Here is a 22,759-nt window from a genome sequence, read left to right as displayed (position 1 = left end):
TGAGTGCTTATGGAAAGAGTGGGAAGAGCTAGACACCGTTCCCCCGCCCCAAGAAAGAGATTCTCCCTCCCTTCTCAGTGCTGTAATGACCAAGGGTCACATGCTTGGTGGTATTGCTGAGGATCCCAAATGGCTGTGCCACCTGGATCTGTATGTGTGGGCTTAGGGGGGTTGGGGGGGATGTCAAACAGGAGGACTCCTCCAGCAGTGCTCCCCATGAAGCTAGCCCCTGGCTCCCATGAACTGCCAGTATTTTCCCTTACAGCCCTCCCAGGAAGGTACAGAGCTCCTGAGAGGAAAGAGAGTCCTGGGGACTAGGTGATTGGTTAGAAGGATGAGCAGCAGGGGCACACCCGGCATGGGGGCAGGGACTCATAGCCCCTGCAGCCGCCCCAGGAGAGAGCTGTGTTTGAGGGGGTGGGGGAGGGGGGCTCCAGACTCTGGCACATAGGGATGTTACTTCTGGTGACAGAGAGCAGTTGAGAGTCCCTTGCTCTGGGTGGCCGCTGCAGTGGGGGCTGGGGACAGATCTGGGCCCTGAGTCCATCCAAGCCCAGCATCTGGATGGACAAGCGGAGGCCTGAGGGCAGTCTCCAGGCATATGAGGATCTGGGACAAGAAGCTGAGCACTGGGGGGGGGGGGGGCTGTGAGGTGGGGTGAGGCCCTGGTTCTCAGCACACCCCCAGGATGATGAGAGGGAGGTGTCAGACTTCCCTGGGGACCCACTGGGACCCTGGCTCAGGCCCTCTGGAACAGGCTGGGCAGTAGCCATGCTGGGGAGCCTGCATGCTGCCCCCGTGTTTGAGAAAGGCTGGGGGCATGGTGCGCCCCTCTTCCCATACTGCTCCCCCTCTCTCCTGTCCCCCATCCCTTCCCCTCTGCAGGCGGCAGCTGATTCAGGAGGCGGGGTCTGGGCCAGAGTGGCCCACAAACAGGCCCCCGGATCCCGTCACAGGTCCCCACTGCTCTGGGGGCATAGAAGGGACGGAAGGACCGGTGGCCTGTGAAACCCCCCGGCTGGCCCAGGTCAATTTCTTCCAGGTGGTCTGTGCCCCTCATGCCTCTGTAGTGCAGAATCCCCAAGGGCTGAAGCGAGCCCCATCCATGCCAGGCTGCCATAGCTGTTGGTCTGGTGGCCAGTTTTCAGCCCTTGGTTTCGGGCTGGAGAGACAGCACAGGGGTTTCGGCACTGACCTTACATGCAAGCCTTGCAGTCGAGCCTGGTTCTGTCCCCAGCACCGAATATGGCTCCCTGAGCCCCAAGCCAGGAATAGTCCCTGAGCACAGCAGGGTGTGGCCCCCACACCAAAATAATTAAATAAAAAGCTCTTTGCTTTCCACAAAATGGATGAAGGCTGACAGCTGACAGCTTTGAAAATAAACGCTGACGATAGCTGTGTATACAATTTAGGGCACATAATGAGGAAGAGGTTAAAGAATTTCATAACATTGTTATCATAAAGCTATTTTCAGGCCTATTTACTTATTGATGTGAACAAGATGTTTTTTTTTTCCTTTACATCTTTAAAAATAAAGCCAAGAGAGTGAACAGAATTGATGCAGAACCCGTTTTGGCCTAGCAGAAAATAGTGCTCGTGTATATCCATGAACTAAAACAATGTTCTGTCTTATTAAGAGACACAGTTCTGGGCTGGGGTCCTGGCACATGGGTTGGGGGCTTGCTTAGCATGTAGGAGCCCCTGAATCTGTCACCAGCTTTGTGTGGTCCGCTGAGCTGCAGGGAGTGACCCCCCCCCCAACATGAGCACTCAGCTGGGAGTAATCTCCCCAGCACCTTCTTCGGGTGTGGCCTAGACAGAAGGATAGCCAAAGTAATGTAGTTCCACCCAAATAGCACTTTGTTGCTGAAAATTTAGTAAAACGTGTAATGGATTAACAGTTTTGTTATCTCTTACTCATCATCATAATAACCAACCCAGGATGTACTTTGAGTATTTGGGAACTGGTGATCTCCAGAAATCACTCATTTTGATTCATATAGATGTTTTTGTTGAAACAGAACACGACTGGGGAATGAATTAAAGACTTTGAGAGAGAAAAAATAAATAAAATAGGACAGAATTCTGAAGTAGAATAGAAACACAAATCCAGGAAGAAAAAGAAACAGTGCCGTGTTCCTGCCGAGAAAAAGCTTGTTCATGTGTTTTTAACTGGATGGTGGCGGGTATCAGGTCCCCGTGGCATTTGGATTCCAGAGAATACATTGAAAGGAATGGAGTAACAGCTTCAAGATGTAAATATTTTCATGAAAATTAGATTCTTTTCTTTTTCAAAAAAAAAGATTATATTCTCTGCAACTATTTAAGCTTACCATGGAAATATTCAGATGTTGACTTAAGAATGTAACAGGAATGGGCCAGAGCGATAGTACAGCGGATAGAGCGGTTTGCTTTGCGCATGGCCAGCCTGGGTTTAATGCCCAGCACCCCATATGGTCCCCTGAGTGCAGAGCCAGAACTAAGCCCTGAGCACTGCCTGGTGTGTGTGTGTGTGGGGGGGGGAGAATGTGACAAATCATGATGCCCAAATATAGAGAGAGAGTAGGAAGGAAGGTGCCTGCCACAGGAGGAAGGGGTAGGATAGGGTGGGGGGTGGCGGGAGAGGTACGGGGACATTGCTGCTGGAAAATACGCACTGGTAGAGGCATGGGTGCCCCATCATTGTTTGACTGAAACTCAATCATGAAAGCTTTGACACTACCTCACGGTGATTCAATTTTTTTAATTGTTTTTTAAATGTGACAAGGAGGGTTAGAGAGAGAGCAGAGATTGGACAGGGGATAAAGCACTTGCCTTGTACACAGCCAACCCCAGTTCTACCCCTGGCAACTCATTTGGTCCCCAAGCCCTGCTCGGAGTGATCCCTGAGCACAGAGCCTGATCACTGTCAGGTGTGGCCCACTGCAAAAGAAAAAGAAATGTGCCGGGGAGCATCCGGTTATTCAAAATGAACTTTGGGGGCATACAAGAAAAAACCAGGTGAAGGCTGCTGAGGGCGGGACGGAGGGGAGAAGAGGTGCCTACCTCCAGAGGGTCCTATAGTGGTCCTACGGGTGCCGCTCCCCAATGCTCCCATCAGGCAGCACCCGACTTTGTGCCACAGGGAGCAGGAACACCTCTCTGTACTATGCCACAGGGAGCTGACGCCATGTCCTGCCCCAGCGCTGTCCCATGCAACCAAATGCCATCCCTGCTCTTGTGCCCTGACCCTGGCCAAAGCCACAGGGTAAAGGGAAAGAAGGGCAAAGCCCACAACCAGCCTCCCAAGGTCTCACAGCGATGGCCGAGCTGGGAGCAAAGCCAGATGCCTGCCCCCCACACCCCCCACTCAGTGCCCGCTCCCACCTCCCCAGCCTTGGGGCCATGACCCTCAGCGTCTGTGCGTGCAAGCCGGTGATGAGCCCCACTCTCAGGATGGGGTTGGGACTGAATGGTGGGCAAAGGTCTCACAGGGGCGAGGGAGGCGGGGGTGGGGCGGGGGGCTGCATTTCCAGACAGGCATCTTTGGGCTGGAGCCATGTACAGCGGGGGGGGGGGGGGGGGGTTTCCTTGCACACAGCCAACCCAGGTTGATCCGTGGCATCCTGTAGGGTCCCCCAAACCTCGCCGGGAGTGATCCCCTGAGTGCAGAGCCAGAAGTAAGCCCTGAGCATTGCCAGGTGTGGCCCCCAAGCAGACCTACAGAGTGGCATCAGGCCTGCGTCTCTGACCACCTGTGAGTTATGGCGCAGCGCCCGGGCTGTCATCCCTCCTGCGCCCCCTCACGGTCCTTCTTTCTTCCTCCACAGTTGGATCCACAAACTGTTGAGACCAAGAACTGGCACACGGATGTGATCGAGATGAATGGGGTGAGGCTGGAGAGACGGGAGCGCCTGGGTGGGGTGAGGGGGAGGGCGCTGACTGGCAGCTGACCCCGCAGCCCCGTCCCTGTCCTCTGTCTCCATCCTTCCCACTCCCACCTGCCAGGGGGCCTGGTTGTTAGAGGTCGCCCTTATTTCCGGGGGAGGGGTCCCGGGGGCTGGCCCCTGGCACACAGGTGCTGGAGACCTTCTGCCTGCCTCACCCCCACCAGATCAAAGTGGAATTCTCCATGAAATTCACCAGCCGGGACATGAGCCTGAAGAGGACCCCCTCCAAAAAGCAGACGGGCGTCTTCGGCGTCAAGATCAGTGTGGTGACCAAGTAGGTGCTGCCAGATCCTGCCAGCCACCCCCTGCCCTGACTTAATCAATCGCCAGTGGCTCGGGGGTCAGCCTGGCCAGTTTGGTATGGCTCAGGGTGGGGTGTTCTCCCACTCCGCAATGCCGGGGTGGGCTGTAAGCAGCCCCGCTGTGAGGTGTTGGCACCCGGCAGTGAGCTTGACCATGCAAAACTGTCCCATTCCCCCTTCCCCACCCTGGTGGCACCTTTCAGCTCCCTGCACCCTCCACTGCCTGCTGGGCCCCCCATGAGCCCCTGGCTCTGAGCCCTCTTTCCTCAGGATGTGGTTTCCCCAGAGGCTTTGGGACCCCCGGCCCTCGCTCCCACCTTTGCCCGTCGCTCTCGCATCCCCCAGCAGCCTCGAGCAGGTCCCTTCCTTGCCGCATCCTTGGCGGAGGCCAGCGGTGAGGGGTCTCCGAGGCCAGGGTGCAGGGGGAGGAGCCCCGCAGCTCCCCTGAGGTGCCTCCCCCGCCCCCCCCACCCCAGGCGGGAGCGCTCCAAGGTCCCGTACATCGTGCGGCAGTGTGTGGAGGAGGTGGAAAAGCGGGGCATCGAGGAGGTGGGCATCTACCGGATCTCGGGCGTGGCCACGGACATCCAGGCACTGAAGGCCGTCTTTGACGCCAGTGAGTAGGGTCAAGGGTGGCCTGGGCCGTGGGGGGGACGGGCTTGGGCGGGCAGGAGGTGGGCACTGCAGGACTGAGCGGTCGCCAGTGCAGAGACCCTGACTCTTGGCGGAGAGGAACCCAGTCTGTGGCCTACTGCCTTGAGGCCTGGGCCTTTTCCAAGTCTCTGCATTTTCCCACATAAACCCCTTCCCCTCATTCTTTTTTTTTTTTTTTTTGCTTTTTGGGTCATACCCGGCGATACACAGGTGTTACTCCTGGCTCATGCACTCAGGAATCACTCCTGGCTGTGCTCGGGGGACCATAGGCGATGCTGGGAATCGAACCCAGGTTGGCCGCATGCAAGGCAAATACCCTCCCCACTGTGCTATCGCTCCAGCCCCACACTCATTCATTTTTATAGCGGGCTGGGGGCCACACCCAGCAGTGCTCAGGGAACCATGCAGGGCTGGGAACCAAATCTGAGGCCCGTGCATGCAGACCCAGCCCTTTGCGCCGTCTGCGCCTCCCCTCCCCTCCCCGAGCCCCTGCTGCAGCTGAGGAAACTGGGGCGCAGAGGCTGCTCGCTTGCCCAGGATCCGCCCTGCAGGCTCTGAGCCTGGCTCCAGTCAGCCTTCCTGGCGTGTGTGCTGGCTCCTGGGTGCCAGGTGGCAGTGAGCGTGGAGCGCAGCTGGCTGGCCTTGACCGACCGCCCCTGAGTGTTATGTGAGTCCTGACTGTCTCCCTGGCTGCTGAGGACCTGCCTTTCTGGTTCTCCACTCCTGTCTCGCGGGCTCAGCACTTACAGGAAACCAGAACTGAGTGTCTAGTGTGATTCCGTGGGAACCTGGGAGGGGGCCAGGAGTGCCCTGAACAGTAGCTGAGCAGACGTGATAGGGGAGCCCCGGGCACCCGACAGAAGGGGAGACTTACTATAATGTCCCCAGCTTCTCTGTGCCCCTGGAAGCCGGGGCTCTGTCAGAACACGATTTTAGGTGTTAAAAATGCATAGTGCTGTCCAGGTAGGGGCTTTGGGGGCTGGAACTATTGATAGCATAGCGGGAAGGGCATTTGCCTTGCATGCGGCCGACCCAGGTTCAATTTCCAGCATCTCATATGGTTCCCCGAGCACCACCAGGAGTAATTCCTGAGTGCACAAGCCAGGAGTAACCCTGAGCATCGCCGGGTGTGACCTAAAAAGCAAAAAAGCAAAAAAACAAACTAGAAAGGGGCTTCGATGTGCATCAGTTCTGTTCCAGTGGGACAGGGGTGTCACACGTGCTCTGTGTGATGTACTCTGCACCCCTGTCTCCCACATGGAGGCACGGGCCACCTGCAGGCCTGATCGCACCCTTCTCGGGGAGCAGAGAGTGGGCTTGGCATGTCCTGGGACTCCAGCCGGCAAGGCCCTGACTGCAGCCTCTCACACAGATAACAAGGACATCCTGCTGATGCTGAGCGACATGGACATCAACGCCATCGCCGGCACCCTCAAGCTCTACTTCCGGGAGCTGCCCGAGCCCCTCCTCACTGACCGGCTTTACCCCGCCTTTATGGAGGGCATCGGTGAGGCTCCTGGGCCAGAGGGGTGGGCTAGCAGAACCTAGAGCCAGGCGAGAGCCACTCAGGCACTCCAGGGTCACAGGACGGTATGCATGGCCCCTCCCCCACACCCCTGTGAGACGCTTCCCCCCCACACCCTTCAACACCCCCGCCTTGGGTGCTGACCTCCCTACTCGGAAATTCAGACATCCAACAACGTCTACCCTGAGTGGGAGGTCAGGGCCGGCACCCAGGAGCCATGGAGAAACCTGGGGAGAGCTGGAGTGCTGGCGTGGAACCTTCCAGAAGGAGTGTTCACCTCCAGTACCTTTGCCGAGGGTGGGCAGGAGCCAAGGCCCATGGTCACACACGGTGTTTGCTTGTTCCAGCAAGGCCAGATCCGGCCCAGGCTCCCCGGTCCCCCTTCCTGCCCCCCACTGCTTTTCACCCTGGGGCCAGCACTACAACAACGAAGAAGCCCCAAGAGGCTGCCCACAGCGCCCTCCTTGTGCCCAGTGGTCCTGGCCCACTGCAGTGAGGGACCACCACCCAACCTGACTTTGGGCCAGAGGACCAGTCCTGTTGGAGCCGGCCTGTCCCAGCCCCCAGTCACCCCTACTTCTCCTCAGGGAGCCCCAGCCCCAGAGCCCTGGAGCACCAGGCTAGGTGCCCCCCGGCCTGGGAGGGCTGAGCCCACTTCCGCCCTGTCTCCCCACAGCCCTGTCGGATCCCGCTGCCAAGGAGAACTGCATGAGGCACCTGCTGCGCTCCCTGCCCGACCCCAACCTCATCACCTTCCTCTTCCTGCTAGAGCACTTGAAAAGGTAACAGCAGGGCTGGCCAAGGTGGGGGCTCTGCACCTGGAGCCCCTCCTGGAAGAGCTTGGAGTAGCATGGGGGCAGGGGGCAGACTCGGCCCCCCACGCACTCCCCTGCTCCCCCTAGTTCCACATTCTTTCATGGAAAGGATGACCTGGGGCGTGCTGCAGACACGAGTGGGTGCTGTTTCATTCCTTCATGCACCTCCGGGAGCATCCCCTGAGCACTGCGTGGTGTGACCCCAGAACCAGCAAAACTGTCTTGAAACCCCTGGTCTAGATCTAACATCTCATCTAATTGGGCTGTTGAGTCCCCAGCTGATCAGGGGTTCACTGAGGTCCATGACGGCTCTATCCAGGGAACCCCAGATCCTAAACCAGCCCTGCCTTGGTCCGTCAGAGCAAGGGCTGCGGAAGCTGGCACTGCAGTGGGTTCACGCAAGCCCCCTGAAACCTGAAGGTATACCCTGGACAGCCCTTTTCCATCGCCTCTGGGCCCCTGCATCATGGCTGATGCCATGACAGTGGGCCCTACACACGTGACCCGGTGCTCACTGCACTCAGCCTCAGTGGCCAAGGTGCCGGCAGCTCTCCAAAGGCTGCAGTCTCTGCTTGTTTGTTTTGGGGCCACACCAGCGATGCGCAGGGCTTACTTCTGGTTCTGCACTCAGGAATTACTCCTGGCAGTGCTCAGGGGATCATATGAGATGCTGGGGATCGAATCCTTGTTGGCCTCATGCAAGACCTTGCTCTACCCACTGTGCTATCTCTCTGGCTCCCAAAGGCCACAATCTTGGAGGCACACAGTGGTGCTCATTGAGGGTTGCTGAGGTGCTCACATACCTTTTAGTTGCCATGTTTGCGGGGGGTGGCACCCCTTTCTGGTGTGGTGCTAGGAATCAGGTGGCAGAGCTACCCAGGCTCACGTGGAACTTGGTGCCAATGGGCACCCAGGATTTAAACTTATGAACAGATGCCGGCAGGGCGGGCACTCCCGGCCTCAGGCCCATTCCCTTCGGAGCTCAGGACTAGTCCGTGGCATGAGTGGAGAGGAATCGCAGGGGTCTCTGCAGCCCCCCGCTCTCTGGCTGCCGGGAGACACAGGGAGGGCGCTGCCCTTTCTCCCCCCAGGCTTGCCCTCCCCCTGCCGCCCCCCAGGCCAGTTGGAGCACTGGGAAGCCTGGGCCTGCTGCCTTGTTTTTTCCAGGATGAGACATTTTCCCCTTTGGTTTGGCCAGAACTGAAGTCCCAACCAATACCCAAATCCTCTGGCACATGCCAGGGGATGACACAGAGGAGGGGTAGGAAGGGGAAAGGGAAAATTCATTAGGATTCCATCCTGGGAACTAGCTCAGCCTGTTTCCACATCTGGGTGTGTGTGTGCTGCGTCTGGAGTATGTGTGTGAGTGTGGGGATGCATGTGTGTGTGTGCTCATGGTATGGGGTACGTGTGTCTGTGATGTGGCTCAGGGTTGTGTAGATGAATGTATGGGGGGGTGTGAGTATATGTATTCATGTGCATAGTGTCGGGTGTGGGGAGATACATGTGTCTGGGGTGGGTCTGTATCAGTTTGGTACGTGGGGAAATTGTAAGGGTATGTGCCTGTGTGGTGTGAAGTGTGTGTGTGTGTGTGTGTGTGTATGGTGTCTGGAGGACACCATAGGCTGGGCAGCGCACACGTTTGGTACGTGGGGAAATTGTAAGGGTATGTGCCTGTGTATATCTGGGTATATGTATATCTGGGTATATGTATCCGTGCATGTGTGTGTGTGTCTTTGTGTGCGTTTGTGTGCATGTATGTGTGTGTGCCTATGTGGCATGGGGGTAATGTCTGAGTAATGTCTGAATTTATGTATCTGTGTGTGCATATGTTGTGTGCATGCATGTGTATGTTTGGTGTGAGCATATATACACACATACATCTGGGTATATGTATCTGTGCATGTGTGTGTGTAGTGTATGTGTGTGTGTGTCCCCTAAGTGGTGTGTGTAGTGTGGGGTATGTAGGTGTATCTCTGTGTGATGGTGTGTGTGGGCTGTGTGTGTGTGGGGGGGGTGTATGTGTGTCCCCATGTGTGTGGTATGTGTGATGTATGTGTCTGTGTGTGTGTCCCCCACACCGCTGCTGGCATGGCTGTGTTGGTCTGTGCATTTCTAGGGCAGTGAGCCAGTCTGGCCCCTGCAGGAGGGTGGGTGTGGAGTGCTCAGGAGTGAGGGGCTGCAGCAGGGGGGCCTTGTCCCAGAAACTTCCCAGGCCTGGGGGGCCAGGCCTTCTCTTGCCTCTGGAGCCCCACACAGGGGAGCTCCCCTGTGTCTCTGACTGCCGTGTAGAGGTCCTGGGGCACCCAAAAGGAGACTCTGGGGTCCTCCGAGTACACCCTTGGGCAGAGGCATGGGGTCTTTGCCTCCACCCTGCCCCAGGCCTCAGAACCAGTAAGCAGGCTCAGTGTTGGGGCTCCCGCTGACCACTGTTTGTCCCCCCAGTCGCCCCTCAAGACCACTCTCTACCGGCCACCAGAGCATGGCCACAGCGCTTATGCTCTGGAGCGTGCAGTGCTCAGCCAGTTGCACCTTCACGGGAGGACGATGAAATGGTGCTCACCCCCAAGGGCGATGCTGGGTGTGACTGCGGGGAACAGTGTGGGGCCAGCGGGGTACACCAGAGCCCAGCATCTGCTTGCCAGGGACGAGCCTGGCCATGTCCTTCCCAGTGCAGGAGAGGCCACTCACCCGCTTCCTGAACTAGAGTCTCTCTAGTTCCTGGTGCTCAGCCATGGCTATGGCACTCTGAGGAGCCGCTAAGAGCAGCCGCTTCCCTCCCTTCCAGGGTCGCCGAGAAGGAGCCCATCAACAAAATGTCCCTGCACAACCTGGCCACGGTGTTCGGGCCCACGTTACTGAGGCCCTCCGAGGTGGAGAGCAAAACGCACCTCACGTCCGCCGCTGACATCTGGTCCCAGGACGTCATGGCACAGGTGCGGCGCTGCCCAGCCTGCGGCTGGTGAGGGGGGCACACACAGGGCCCTGGCAGAGGAGCGAGCACAGCTCCGGGCTCCCCGTGAAGCCCCCCAAACAGGGATGAGCCACGGCGGGAGGGATTTCTGGAAGGAAGGGAAAGGCTCCTGCCCTTCCAGGCCCAAACCAGAAGTCTGAGCTGAAGCAGAGTGGGAGGACAGTCCCATCCCCGGCACCCCATAGGGAGCCCGGAGCCCCACCTGGAGTGACCCAAACCGAGCCTGCAAAAGTCTGAGCCCAGACCAGTGTGGCCCAGGAGCGCCTACAGGACAGTCCAAGGGTGCAGGAAATAGCTGCGGCCTTGTCTGGGGGAGAGAGGGGGACCCGGGAGGGTCTCACTGGGGCGGACAGCTGGGAACTCCCCTGGGTTTCCTACCAGACCTTGGTCAGGTACCAGCCCCAAAGCCAAATTCTATGTGCCATGAGAGCTGAGCTGCCCCCATCCTACAGCGCCCCCTGCTGCCGCCAGTGACCATGACATGACTTTCCAGGACCTCTCCACAGGTGGGATCAAGGAATCCTGCAAAGACCAGGACCCCTTCTCAGTTCCCTGTCCCTCCACAGGTCCAGGTCCTCCTCTACTACCTGCAGCACCCCCCCATTTCCTTCGCGGAACTGAAGCGGAACACACTGTACTTCTCCACCGACGTGTAGCCCGGGGGGCTGCAGCCACCCCAGCCAGGGACCAACACAGGCTCGGTCACGACGCGCGATCACTCCCCAGCCCAGCACTCCAGACTCCGAGGACGCAGGCTTCCAAGAACTGGAACTCGTGCATCTTTTGTGCCACTTGTACAGAGCAGCCGCCCCAGCCCCGACGCCTGGCCGCCCCCCGGCTCCTGCCTCTGTCCCTCCCGTCGTCTCCCGCTGTTCCATGCCCTTTGGGACCATTGTCTCGTGTCTCTTTCTCACCAGAAAAGGTAGTGACCAACCCGCTGTGGGCACGCAGCTGGCCCACGTGGTTCTTCCTTTTCCTCCTCCACTTTCTTTCCTCCGGAGTCTAGTCCAGCGCCTTGAATTGGTGCAGTCACAGTGGCCAGCTTCGTTCTTGGCCCCTCTCCCAGGGTGTCGTGTCCTGGTGGCCCTGCAGCCCCCCGCGCTGCCCCTGCATGCAGCCTTGGTCTGTGCTCAGCGCTCGGAGGGCAGCGGCGCTGCCCCCAGCCCTCCACTCACCCCACCACGGGCACACACCCACTTTGCCTTGCTGCTGTGCTGATGTTGGATAGGAGACTCACACTCACCCCCCTCCGCCCAGCACAGAGCAAGGGTCCCCCCAGCGGGGGTTCCCATCGGACAATCTCCCTTCCTGGGGTGCATCTGCAGTCTCCTGCCAACCAGCGAGGCATCTTTTGACTGTTTCTTCTACTGCTTTGCGGTTCTTTTTCCCCCTGGTGTTCTGCTTCCTCACAAGTGACCTACCAAGCTAACCGGAGGGTCGGGAAGAGTGGGGGAGATGGGAGTTGGGTGCTCACAGGTGAAGGGCATTCGAGGGGTGCCATGGAGCACGGGGTGTCTGAATTGGGGACTCGGAAGGAGTGGGGCAGGCTTTACTGGGGCGCCTGCCATTGGCCGGCTCTGTCCTCTCCTGGCACCTTGTGGGCCTGGCGGCACCATTGCCTTAGACCCTCCACACACCGTCCACAGCCCCCACTGCCACGCATGCTCAGGGCCCGGGCAGCAAGCAGGGGCCAGTCACCACGGAGCTGCCTCTGCTCTGGCTTCCGGTGCCAGCCTGCGGGGGATGCTGGGATGTTCCAGGAAGTGGGGGGAGTTGGGGGGTTATGGGCACCTCTCTTGGGACTGGGCTCTGTAGGCAGCCCCTCACAGTGAACACTGCAGAGTGGGGGAGTGGGGGGCCCATTCCCAGCCTGGAAGCCTGTGGCTTGGCACTGGAAAGGCGGCTCAGTGGGCAGTGCCCAGCGCCCCCTCTACACCCCCCTCCCCCGCCCACACAGCACCTGCAGCCTGTGAGGACAGACACTCCCCATCCTGGACACCCACTTCCTGCCTCTTCTGTGGCAGAGAAGACCCTTGGGATGGGCGAACGTCACTGCAGCCAGTGCCCAGAACTCGACTGGAAGGGGGAGCGACCAGGGCCTTTCGGGCTCCTTCACCCGTTGCCTCACCTTGGTCCAGCCTGTACACAGGAGGAAAGTGCCTCAGGGTGTCCAGAGGTGGCACCGTGGGCAGTCGGGAGTGGGCATGTGGCCAGAAGGTTCTGGCTTCCAAAGCCATTGCTGGGAATGGACTGGGCCCATCAGCACTGCAGCTCGGCCCAGGCCTCCTGCTTCTCCCATGCCAGGGCCGGCTGGGAGCAGGATGGCAGGGAGGGCCGGACATGTAAAAGGCTCCTCATTGGTCAGCCCCACTCCTGAGGTGCCCAGGCAGGAATGGGGGCTCCCAGATCTGGACGGTGCTGTGTGGCGGGGAACTTCTCATCGGGCCTCCTGGTAGAGGCTATGCCACCCTCAGCACTGTCCAGTGAGACGTCTGTGCCACTGGGACCCCCGCCCCCTCCCCACTGTATGCCCCTTGGCGTGGGCAGTGGCTGAGGGCAGTTGGGTTTCGCTGGTACAGGCAGGATGAGACCCTTCGTTAATATCTGACTTTAATAAGTTGGTAAGGATATATTTTTTGTCTATGTTCTGTTTCAACTTATGTAGATTATTATAAATTGATGTAAACCAAGTGAGAAGAAAATGTTAATAAAAAACATGCAAAGCCCCAACATTTGCACACAACTCAGCCCTGCGGTGTGGCCGTCCATGTTCTCAGTAGTTCAGGGACGAGCACCAACCTAAATATTTAACTTCCAGCTGCGCGCAGATGTTCCCAGGGCTCTACTTACCTAGTCATCTCCCTCACGTTTCTCCCCCTGCTGGGACCGGCAGTTGGGGGGGAGGTGAAGCCAGATCCTCCCCATGTCCTTCACACAGGACAGCCTCCAGCCACTTCCCTGGGCCCATCTCTGCCTTGTGGGATGGCAGGTGGTACCTGTTCAAGCATTTCATGTCAGCATTTGTCCATTTGCTTTCGTTGAGGCCACCCAATGGTGCCCAGGGCTTAGTCCTTGCTCTGCACTCAGCGGTCACTCCTGACCAGCTTGGGGAACCACATGTCAGCTTATTTTATGTCAACTTCTCACCATATTCCCTGGGAAATGGCGATGCTTTGGAGCTGCTCTTTTTGTTTTGCTTTGGGGGGACTACACCCTGCAGTGTTCAGGGCTTGCTCCTGGCTCTGTGCCCAGGAATCACTCCTGGCGGGGCTTGCTCAGGGAAATACACAGGGAGCCAGCCAGGGTTGGCCACATGCAAGGCAAGTGCCTTGCCCGTTGTACTCTCTCCAACCCCTGGAGCTGTTCTTTGACTTCGAGTGCTCATCGAAAAGCTGATTCCATAGACCAGCAGTTCTCAACCTTTTCCCGGCCATGGTCCCCTCCAACCTTGTTCCTTCCTGTGCCTCCCCATCCTACTGTTGGTCCCCCCATTGATGCGATTTTTCACCTGTGGCGCCCTTGGGACATTCTGGGGGCGCCACAGGGGCCATGCCCCGGGCTGAGAGCACTACCCTGGAAGACTCGCCCTCCCTCAGGAGAGCCGGTGGGGTTAATGCGGCTCCCACCAGCCTAAGCCAGTGTTTATTCTGGAGATCAAGAACAGATGTCTTTGAAAATTGGTGTTTGGTTTATGAGCTCATACTAACTCCTTTAGCCATCTAAAACAGGAAACGATTCATCTCTCCTTGATTGAATAGTCAGCATGGACAATGCTTGGCTTGTTGAACGGACAACTACTGACAGCCTCGGCCGCATCTTTTCCGAAGCAGCAGTGAGCGGCCACTCTGCGCGGGGCTGGTGGGGAGAAGTGGCCGGGGACCCACGGGAGCAGCTGCCCCCATGTCAGCAACTGAAGGCAAATGCTACCCCACTTGTTCTCAGATTAGAGGTGCCCTTGCCTGCTGGGCAGTGCAAAGTCGGGTATGCTGGAATGGGCACTGTGCACTCGCTATTGTTCATCCCACAGGGCCGAGAAAGGTCTTGCCAGCTGGCCTGCCACTGTAACGCACGCCCAGACGTGCACGCGGTATGTGCATTCTCAATGGAGTGGGCAGAGGAGAAGGCAAGCACAGGGACGGAGGGAGGGGCATTCCACCGGCGGGCATCTGCCCAGCAGGAGCAAACGCCTGTTTATCCACTTCATCATACCTCCAAAGCACCCATGGCAGACACCCTCGGCAGAGCCCGACCGTCTAAGGTTTGGGACCTGGTTTTTGGCCTTTGGCACACAATTAGGCTGAGCAGCTAAGGCTCAGAAAAAGGCCACTAGGTCATGTCAAAAGACGTGGAAGGTAGGAGGGTGCCCCCTCACCTGCTGGGGCCTCAGTTTTGGCCCCCACCACACACACTGACCAGCATCACTGGACGTGGCCTAAAATAAAAATCCCAAACCCTAATATGATCAACAATAAAATCTGAGGCTAGGTGGTGGTGCACTGCCGCTCGGTCACATCAGACCCAAGGGGTCTGTGCCCCCACATGTGAGGCGCGGGGGCCATCCCAGGCACTGCTGGGTGGAGTCACCAGAATGACCACAGTAGCCAGTGGTCAGAACATGAACCACCATGGGTGGGGGGGATCTGGAAGAACCTGACACAGGAATTCCAGTGTGGCCTAAGGCAGGTTTGGGCTGGGCTGCTGGGAAGAGCGGGTGCAGGGAGCACTGGCCGACGCGGCCATCTCGGGTGGATACACAGGATGTGAGAGCACCTAAAGCCCCTCACTGCTCCAGAGCGTGCGCTCCTTCCTCAGCCCCGTCCACATTTGGGAACTGCAAAGTTGGAAAACAAACCCACCTTCGGCTGGGGAGCGAGAGTGGTCAGGGACCCAAGATCAATCAATCCCCAGCACGGCGGAGGTGGCCCAGGTGGCACTGGCGCTCAACACTCCAGCCAGTGGGCAAAGTACTGCCTGAATGGCCCGAGAACCTCTGAGCACTTGGGAGGCTGACCCCCCCTGTGTCATATCACCCCCCCTCAAATTTAAACCTAAAGGTAAGTGTGTGTGTGTGCATTTGCATCTGACGAGGAAAAAACACAAGTAACATTCTGGCTGGCCCACATCATTTACTTCACTCACCTGCCCTACCACATGGGAGGGCCAACGACAGAGCTGCCAGGTGGAAGCAACGTCACCTGTTCCCACCCGTGGCCAGCTGCGGAGCTCAGTTCCTTCAGGGAAGTGGGAGAGCCCCCTCCAGACCCACCCCGCCGCCAAGGCACAAAGAGAAGGGGGTTCTCCGAGGCTGGAGGACCCCCTCACCACACCAACACCAGAAAGAAATGTCCACAGAACCCAAAGGAGTACAGGAGTGGTGCAGAAACTGCCCCCCACATCCACACTCCAGCTCCAGGGTCTGAGCAGGGGGTCTTCTTGGGGAGAATGACTCTCACCGGAGGTAATAATCGATGGCAGCAGAGAAAGCAGAGAAACCGCCACAGCCGATGACACCCGCCTTGAGGCCAGCTGTAAAGCAGAAAGAGGAAGTGACAGCGCTGTCAGATGCTGGTCACGCTTCCTGCCCAGGAAAAGATGCGAAGAACCTAGCGCGGGCATGAAGTCTATCTAAGGTCGCTAAGACTTCACTGCAGGTCAGCACCCAGCCTGCTTTCTCTAAGGGACAGCCATCTGACCTCATCTCATCCCAAAGAATCACTATCTCCAGTCTCAGGACCAGTTCCTCCCTCTGGGACCGCAGCGATAGGACAGTGGGTAGCGCGCTTGCCTTGCACATGGCTGGCCTGGGCTTGATCCCTGGCATCCCATATGTTACACCTGAGCACTGCCAGGAGTAACTCCTGAACGTTGCTGGCCGTGGATACTTCACCACCACCACCACCCCTCCCCCCATGAAAGAAAGAGAGAGAGGGAGGGAGGGAGGGAGGGAAAGGAAGAAGAGAAAGAAAGAAAAAGAAAAGAAAAGAAAAGAAAGAGAAAAGAGTGCCTCCTTCACAGCAGGGGAACGAGTTAGGAGAAAGGGCTTTTGAAACCAAAGGGAAGCATATGGTCTGTTAGCCTGATTTGTTTGTGGCATGAATTCCTGGGAAGGTGATCAAAGCCGCCTCAGAGGAAACTGAGCGTTTCAAAGAGGTCCCGGCAAAAGCTGTGCAACGGGAAGACCAAAGGAGAAGTTACTCTATAAACCACAAACGACTGCCGGTCAGCAAGAGCCGGGGTGTTGTTATTCTTTGACGGAGCCAGGGATGGGACCCAGGGCCTCAAACACACAAGGCAAGTGCTCTACTGCTCAGCCACAGCCCGGCTTCAGAAGCAGCTTTTATTTATTGGTTTTTGGGTCACACCCGGTTATGTTCAGGGGTTACTCCTGGCTCTGAGCTCAGGACTTATTCCTGGAGGTGCTCAGTGGACAAGATGGGATGCCGGGGATCGAACCCGATCAGCTTCATGCAAGGTACCGCATGCAGACACCCTACCCGCTATACTGTTTCTCCAGGCCCCAGAAGTGGCTCTTAGTGACCACAAAATCTTCCTGCCTCTTCGAAAATGTGGAAGCAGACATTCTGCTTTGGAAAAGTGAGAGTCCAGCAGAGTGGCCCTGCAAGGCTGCCCCGTTGGGAAAGCCAACCATTGACAGCCCCCATCCTGCTGGGTGTCCCCACAGCAGGAGACAGGGACATGGTCACTGCTTGCAGGTGATCACCCATCATCTCCTGAACACCTCTATTTGGCTTTCTACAGTTCTACCTTAGAGGCTAATACCCTTCAAGTGCAAAAAGATACTGTGATAACCTATGCAAAATGTGGGAAGAAAATGATACAAAATTAGACAATTAGAAATATCCTAGGGCAGTGCAAAGAGATACTCTGTGATAACTTACATGCAAAATGTGGCAAGAAAATGATACAAAATTAAGACAATTAGAAATATCCTAGGGTGCAGGGGTGCTGGGGATGGAAGCCTGATATCCTGCACACAGGCAAACAGGTTCCTACCAAGCTACATCCCCAGTCCCAAGAAAAATGCCTGCTTGAAATGTGTGGAGCTGCGTTCAGTAGTGACTGCCACATGGGCTTCTGGGCGACAGGGACACAGCTCCACCCCACTCTCTACCCCTCGTGTCTTTATGTCACATGTACATACTTGGCCACATCTTCAGCTATTGTCACAACTGAAAGGTGCTTCTAACACCCAGTAGGTGGAGGCCAAGGGTGCTAGTGAACATCCTGCAATGCACAGGACACCCTCTCAGCCACCCTTACCCCAGCAGGAAAAGATATAGCTGGTCCAAAAATGTCAAAGTGCCAAGGAGGAGAAACACTCTTTTAGATAGCAAGAGTTTCTGAGTTCACACAGAAGCAAATGGCAAATGTGACCAATTTGTCCAAAAAAGAAAAAAATAGGTTTTTTTTTTGCTCGTTGAGTCACATCCAGCAATGCTCGGAGGATCATATGGGATGCCAGGAATTGAACCTAATCAGCTGTGTGCAAGGCAAACGCCCTACCCATTGTACTACCGCTCTAGCCTCCTCCAAAAACAACAAATGTTGACATCTGTCTTGGGCTGTCCCACATCTGTCTTGGGCTATCCCGGGGCACGCCCCTCTATCTGGAACAGTCCACTTGGATACACTGTCCAAGGCCACAAGGAAACCAGGGGAGCTGTTTACTGACCTCTAAAACCAATGGCCCCGCCAGTGATGCAGCCACTAATGACACTGTTCTTCCAGTCCGACTTCCCCCGATACTGTGGGTGCAAAAGTGAGGTTCAGAGCCAAAGAAACAAGCTGGACAAAATGGCGAGTGGGAGTAAAGGGGCATCTAGCTGGCGAACTCTGTCCCACAACTGAAATCTAACCTTTATCTCAAAGCATAGTTCCGACAATTGGAGTATGTTCCTACATGCTTCTGGCAGCTGGTAGCAGAGAACAGAAGCCAAGTGCAGCCTTTGAGAAATACTCAACGGTCTCCTCGAGGGTTCCCCAATGAACCTTTTGCTTAAAACCATTAGTCAGGGGCAGGAAAGACCGTACAGCGGGGAAGGTGCCTGCCGTTCAGGTAGCAACCTGGGCTCTATCCTGAACACCAAATACGGTCACTCGGGCCCTGCCAGGGGTGATTCTTGAGTTCAGACCCAGAAACAAGCGCTGAGCACAGCCAGGTATGGCTGTAAAAAAACAAACCAAAACTTAAAAAGTTAAAGTAGAATCATTAGTCAATTCCCAATGTAGAAAAAGTGAAAAACAGTGCAAGCTCAATTACAATGTAGAAATCCAATGGAGAAAAAGTGAAAAACAGTGCAAGCTCAATTCATAAAAACAAAAAGTTAGAATTAGGGACCACTTAGCAGATATTCAATCTAACAAGTATTGGACCTTTCTGATCTTAGGAGTTTTTCTGATAAATTAGGAGTGTTTCTTGGGGAACAAAGCACTAGTACAGTTGGTGGGGCACTTGCCTTGCACCTGTTCAACCCAGGTTCAATCAAACCCCAGTACCATATATGGTTCCCCTGAGCACTGTCAGAGGTAATCCCTGAGCATTGCCGGGTGTGGCCCAAAAACCAAATAAACAAAAAAGGGTATTTCTTAGGGCTGGAGAGAGCACTCAACAGGTTGACATGAGCACACGGTTTGTGAGCAGGAAGACCAGGTTTGATTCTCAGCACTGCGTGGCCCTCTGAGCACCACTGGGTAGTGCCGCCCCACCCCCCAATACAGAACGGGACATAGCCTTAGTTACCGTGATCTCCTTGGCCCCCAACCCCTGTCAAAAGAGCATTTTGGGGGCTTAGGAGACAGCTTTTAGAGTTGGAGCATATGTCTAACGGGCACACTGAGCACTGCAGGGTGTCCTCCACTGCCTTGGAGGACAAGTACTGCTGGGTGTGACCCTGGGGTCCTCAACAGGCTGGGCTTGAGTGTCTTTGCACTGCTGGGCCTAAGCACTGAGCCATCCAGCCTAACTCGATGAAGTCTCCCCAGGAGTGGTGCCAAACACCCACAAGGTTATGTAGGAGTGCTCCCGGCCCCCAGTCCCCCCCAGAAGGACAGAGACACTTACAGATTCTACCAAACACTCAGTGCAAGAGAACATGGCCCCCACGATGGCGAAATTCTTGGCGTAGGACACGCCTCTCTGTCCCATGTCTTTAAGGACTTCCTTTGCTGTTGGCGTCCGGTAAGGGTCCTTGGGGTCAAAGCCCACGTTGGTATCAATGCCGGCAGTGAACACCCCAAATGCACCTCCCAAGACAAATCCTAAAACCAAACAGAGGAAGAAAGATGTCTTGCATTGGTTTTCTGACTTGCTGCTGTGGGGTCGTGTTCCTATAGCCACTCTTGGGCAAAGGGAAGCCCTCTCCCCACTGCAACACATACACCCCACCCCGCCTACTTTCACAGATGGGCAGGCTGAGTTCCTTGTTCCTTTTGGATTTGGCCCTCCCTTCACTTCCGGTATCACTGGAACCTGCTGCTCGTCCCCCCCCCCCCACCTCCTCTGACCCTCCATTTGTCCCGAGGGTGGCCTCTAGGAAGACGAGTTGATGACAGTCACTTACAAGGGCCCCAGACAGTTCCCAAAGATGGAGGTGGGCCTCACTTACTCTACCATAAGGCTGGGGGCAGGCACCCCAATCCCCTTTCTGTGGCTGAAGAGACCCCGGCAAGTGATGGCCATCCCCCAGATGGCAAAGGTAATGGCAAGGCCTGCCCTGTGGGCACTTCCGTCCAAGGGTCCTCCCATCACCCCAAGGTCAAAATGATCACTGAAACCAGGGGGCCTGCCGTCCTCCCTGGCTCCTTGGGGCTCCCTCCAAATCCCAGGGGCCGGGTCTCCCCGTCTTGCCCTGCAGCCGCGCTTACTCGCACCGGACTCTGCGGCCTGTGTCACTTCCATAGGGGACACCGCGAGGACCCCTCTGGAACCCAGCCTGGCTCCCCACGCCCTGGGACCCCTGTCCTTCCCGGGACCCCGCCACCTCCGGGCCCAGGCCCGTGTCGGAACCCCCTTGGCTCGGAAAACGCTCCCTTCCAGGTGACACGGGGCGTGACCGCACGGAGCACCCCCGCGTGCCCCGCACGCGCCGGGCGGTCCCGGGGGCGCGGGCCGGGCGCGAGCGCGTGCAGGAGGGCGCGGGCAGCGCGGGCCCCGCCTCACCTCCCACACAGGCCAGCGCGGCCTTGAAGGCGCAGCTCTCCATGGCCCTCTCCACCATCTTCTGCTCCTCGCTCTTGACCGGGCTGGGGATGCCGCCCAGGCGGCCGGGCTCCAGCAGCCGCGGCTGCCGCTGGTCGCCCACCAGGTGCTGCAGGAGCACGCTGTACTGCAGCGGCGCCTCGGGCACGGGCTCCGGCGCCGAGCGCGCGGCGCCGGCGCCTCCGGCCGCCATGACCGCGGCTGCCCGGCCCCGCGCGTCCCCCGCGCCCGCCCGGCAGTGGCCACGCGCCCCACGTGGCCGCCGCAGCACCGAGCCTCCCTTCGGCAGACGCAGATTCGTCACGGCGAGGACGCTACCGCAACGGGACCGCTCGTGCACCCAGGCGGACAGTGCTCACGCTCCCCTCCTCCCCACGGCCCCCAGGCCTCGGGGGGCACCGACCCGCGGCGGACCGCGCCCCCCAACCCGCCCGCACGCGCGAGCCGCCGGCACCCGCCAGGACCCGCTGCGCCGCCGCGCGGTGCCCGTCGGGAGTTGTAGTTCTGCGCGCAGGCCTGGTCCCAGAAGGCCTTGCGCGGACACACGCTTTCCAGGTAGGCTCAGGAGCGCCTCCAAGGGTCGGAGCCGGGGCAGCCTTAACGCGCACCCCGGCAGGCGGGCTGCCGGCAGGGGGCGGGCGTCCTTCACCGCTGCCCGTGCAGCCGAGTAATTTCTTGCAGGCGTTGTGAGAGGTCAGTGATGGAAGGTGCTTTGTACATAAAGGTGAGATGGCTTTTAAAAAATGCAGAGAATAAATGTTTTGTTCACTAACTAAACCTTTGAGGCCAGAGTGATAATGTCGTGGCTAGGACCTGCGCCTTTCTTGCACTGGATTCTCAATTCAGCACCTCCCACAGGGTTCCCCCAGAGCCTGCCAGGAGTGATCGCTGAGCGCAGAGTGGAGTAGCACTGAGCACAGCTGGGTGTGGCAAAAAAGCAAATAAACAAAGCATCTGAACCTTTGAGGAGAGAGAATGAGCCAATACGTAAATGAAGCCAACAAAGAAACTCGAGAAAGCCTTAGGAAGTGGAAAGGCCCCGCCTGCTGGAGAGCTCAAGGAAGGATGCTGGATGCTGGATGCTCTGCCCATCCGTTTATGCCAGTGCGGCTAGTGATAGCATTGCCGTTTAAAAAATAAATAAATTTCAGGACCAGAGAGACAATACAGCAGATAAGGCACTTGTCTTGCATGGAGCTGATCTGACTTCAGTCCCCAGCACCCCATAAGGTCCCCCAAGCCCACCAGGAGTGATCCCTGAGCACTGCTGGGTGTACCTTTATCAGCTTAAAACAAGTAAAAAGTACACTAGTTTGCAAACCCAGAATCTGGAGATTACTGTGATATAATACTATAGCAATTTTTTCCCTTTTTTTTTATGAGTCACTCAGGAGTTACTTCTGGGTTGGTGCTGAGAATCACGGCACTGCTCCTGGTGGTACTCAGGGGACTGTGGTGTTGGGGCTGGAACCCAGAGCTCCCATGTGCAGCATGTGCACTCCCCACCGGGGCCAGGGTGATAGTGTAGGAGCTAAGGTGTTTGCCTTGCCAGAGACTTCCTGGTTAGAATTGCCTCTGAGCATCACAGGGTATGGTCCCCAAACAACAGAAAATGATGAAGGCAACAGTAATAGGCAGGGATACTTGAGTATTCAGAGTTTTCTGAAAGCAAATGATTCACTCTACCTCTTATTATTTGTTTGTTTGGGGACATACTCAGTAGTGTTCAGGGATCACTCTTGATGATGCTCCAGGAACCATACGTGGTACCAGGGATCAAATTGGGGTTGGTTGCATATAAGACAAAGTACTTACCCCACCTCCCACCCCTACCCTGGTTCTCTTCTCTCTCTCTCTCTCTCTCTCTCTCTCTCTCTCTCTCTCTCTCTCTCTCTCTCTCTCTCCCCCTCTCCCTCTCCTCAGATTCCTGCTTCTGTTTTTGTTGCTGCTGTATTGTGGGAGGTCACACCTATAGGTGCATAGAGACCACACGACACCAGGGATCAAACCCAGGGCCCCACATACCGAGGTCTGAGCTCTACCACTTGAGCCACATCCCTGGCCCTGCTCGTATTTCTGTCCCTACCAGGCTACTGCATAACTTAGTTCCAATGTCTCAAGTGATCTCCCAGTTGCTGAATCTAAATTGGACCTTCTTTGATTCCATTTCTCCACTGCATTGGACACCTCCCTCAAAGGCATTAATGGCTCCCCAGTATTTTTGCAGGGCACATCCTTCTCCATGAGCTGTATTATGGATTCACTACCAGGATCTCACCATTCTATAAAGAAGTAATCATTGATATCAAGAGAGGGGTTTGCAGGGTGCTACTATTTCACC

At 56.8% G+C, this 22,759-nt stretch overlaps 2 protein-coding genes across 7 annotated transcripts in view; one reads left to right on the top strand and one right to left on the bottom strand.

The window, feature by feature from the left end:
- Positions 1 to 12,929, top strand: part of ABR (ABR activator of RhoGEF and GTPase) — a 199,510-nt gene extending 186,581 nt beyond the window's left edge. For all 6 annotated transcript variants that reach the window (XM_056126884.1, XM_056126888.1, XM_056126885.1 and 3 more), the window contains 7 exons: positions 3,810 to 3,869; positions 4,094 to 4,203; positions 4,708 to 4,847; positions 6,258 to 6,392; positions 7,087 to 7,192; positions 10,014 to 10,161; positions 10,766 to 12,929. In XM_056126884.1, the coding sequence (XP_055982859.1) occupies positions 3,810 to 3,869; positions 4,094 to 4,203; positions 4,708 to 4,847; positions 6,258 to 6,392; positions 7,087 to 7,192; positions 10,014 to 10,161; positions 10,766 to 10,855 (789 nt within the window). In that variant the 3' untranslated portion in view covers positions 10,856 to 12,929. The remainder of the gene's footprint in view (positions 1 to 3,809; positions 3,870 to 4,093; positions 4,204 to 4,707; positions 4,848 to 6,257; positions 6,393 to 7,086; positions 7,193 to 10,013; positions 10,162 to 10,765) is intronic.
- Positions 12,930 to 15,311: 2,382 nt separating this feature from the next.
- TIMM22 (translocase of inner mitochondrial membrane 22) lies at positions 15,312 to 20,666 on the bottom strand. The gene is made up of 4 exons (XM_056126898.1): positions 20,380 to 20,666; positions 19,282 to 19,478; positions 17,893 to 17,965; positions 15,312 to 15,725 (listed from the first exon to the last, which is right to left on the bottom strand). Exons 1-4 carry the CDS (start codon positions 20,609 to 20,611, stop codon positions 15,649 to 15,651), a joined length of 579 nt encoding a protein of 192 aa, XP_055982873.1. The 5' UTR covers positions 20,612 to 20,666; the 3' UTR covers positions 15,312 to 15,648.
- Positions 20,667 to 22,759: the final 2,093 nt, after the last annotated feature.

This window comes from Sorex fumeus, unplaced genomic scaffold (assembly GCF_029834395.1).
Source record: "Sorex fumeus unplaced genomic scaffold, SorFum_2.1 ptg000063l, whole genome shotgun sequence".
Lineage (NCBI taxonomy): Eukaryota > Metazoa > Chordata > Mammalia > Eulipotyphla > Soricidae > Sorex > Sorex fumeus.
The sequence above is the reverse complement of the archived record's forward strand: the minus strand, read 5'-3'. Positions and strand labels throughout refer to the sequence as shown.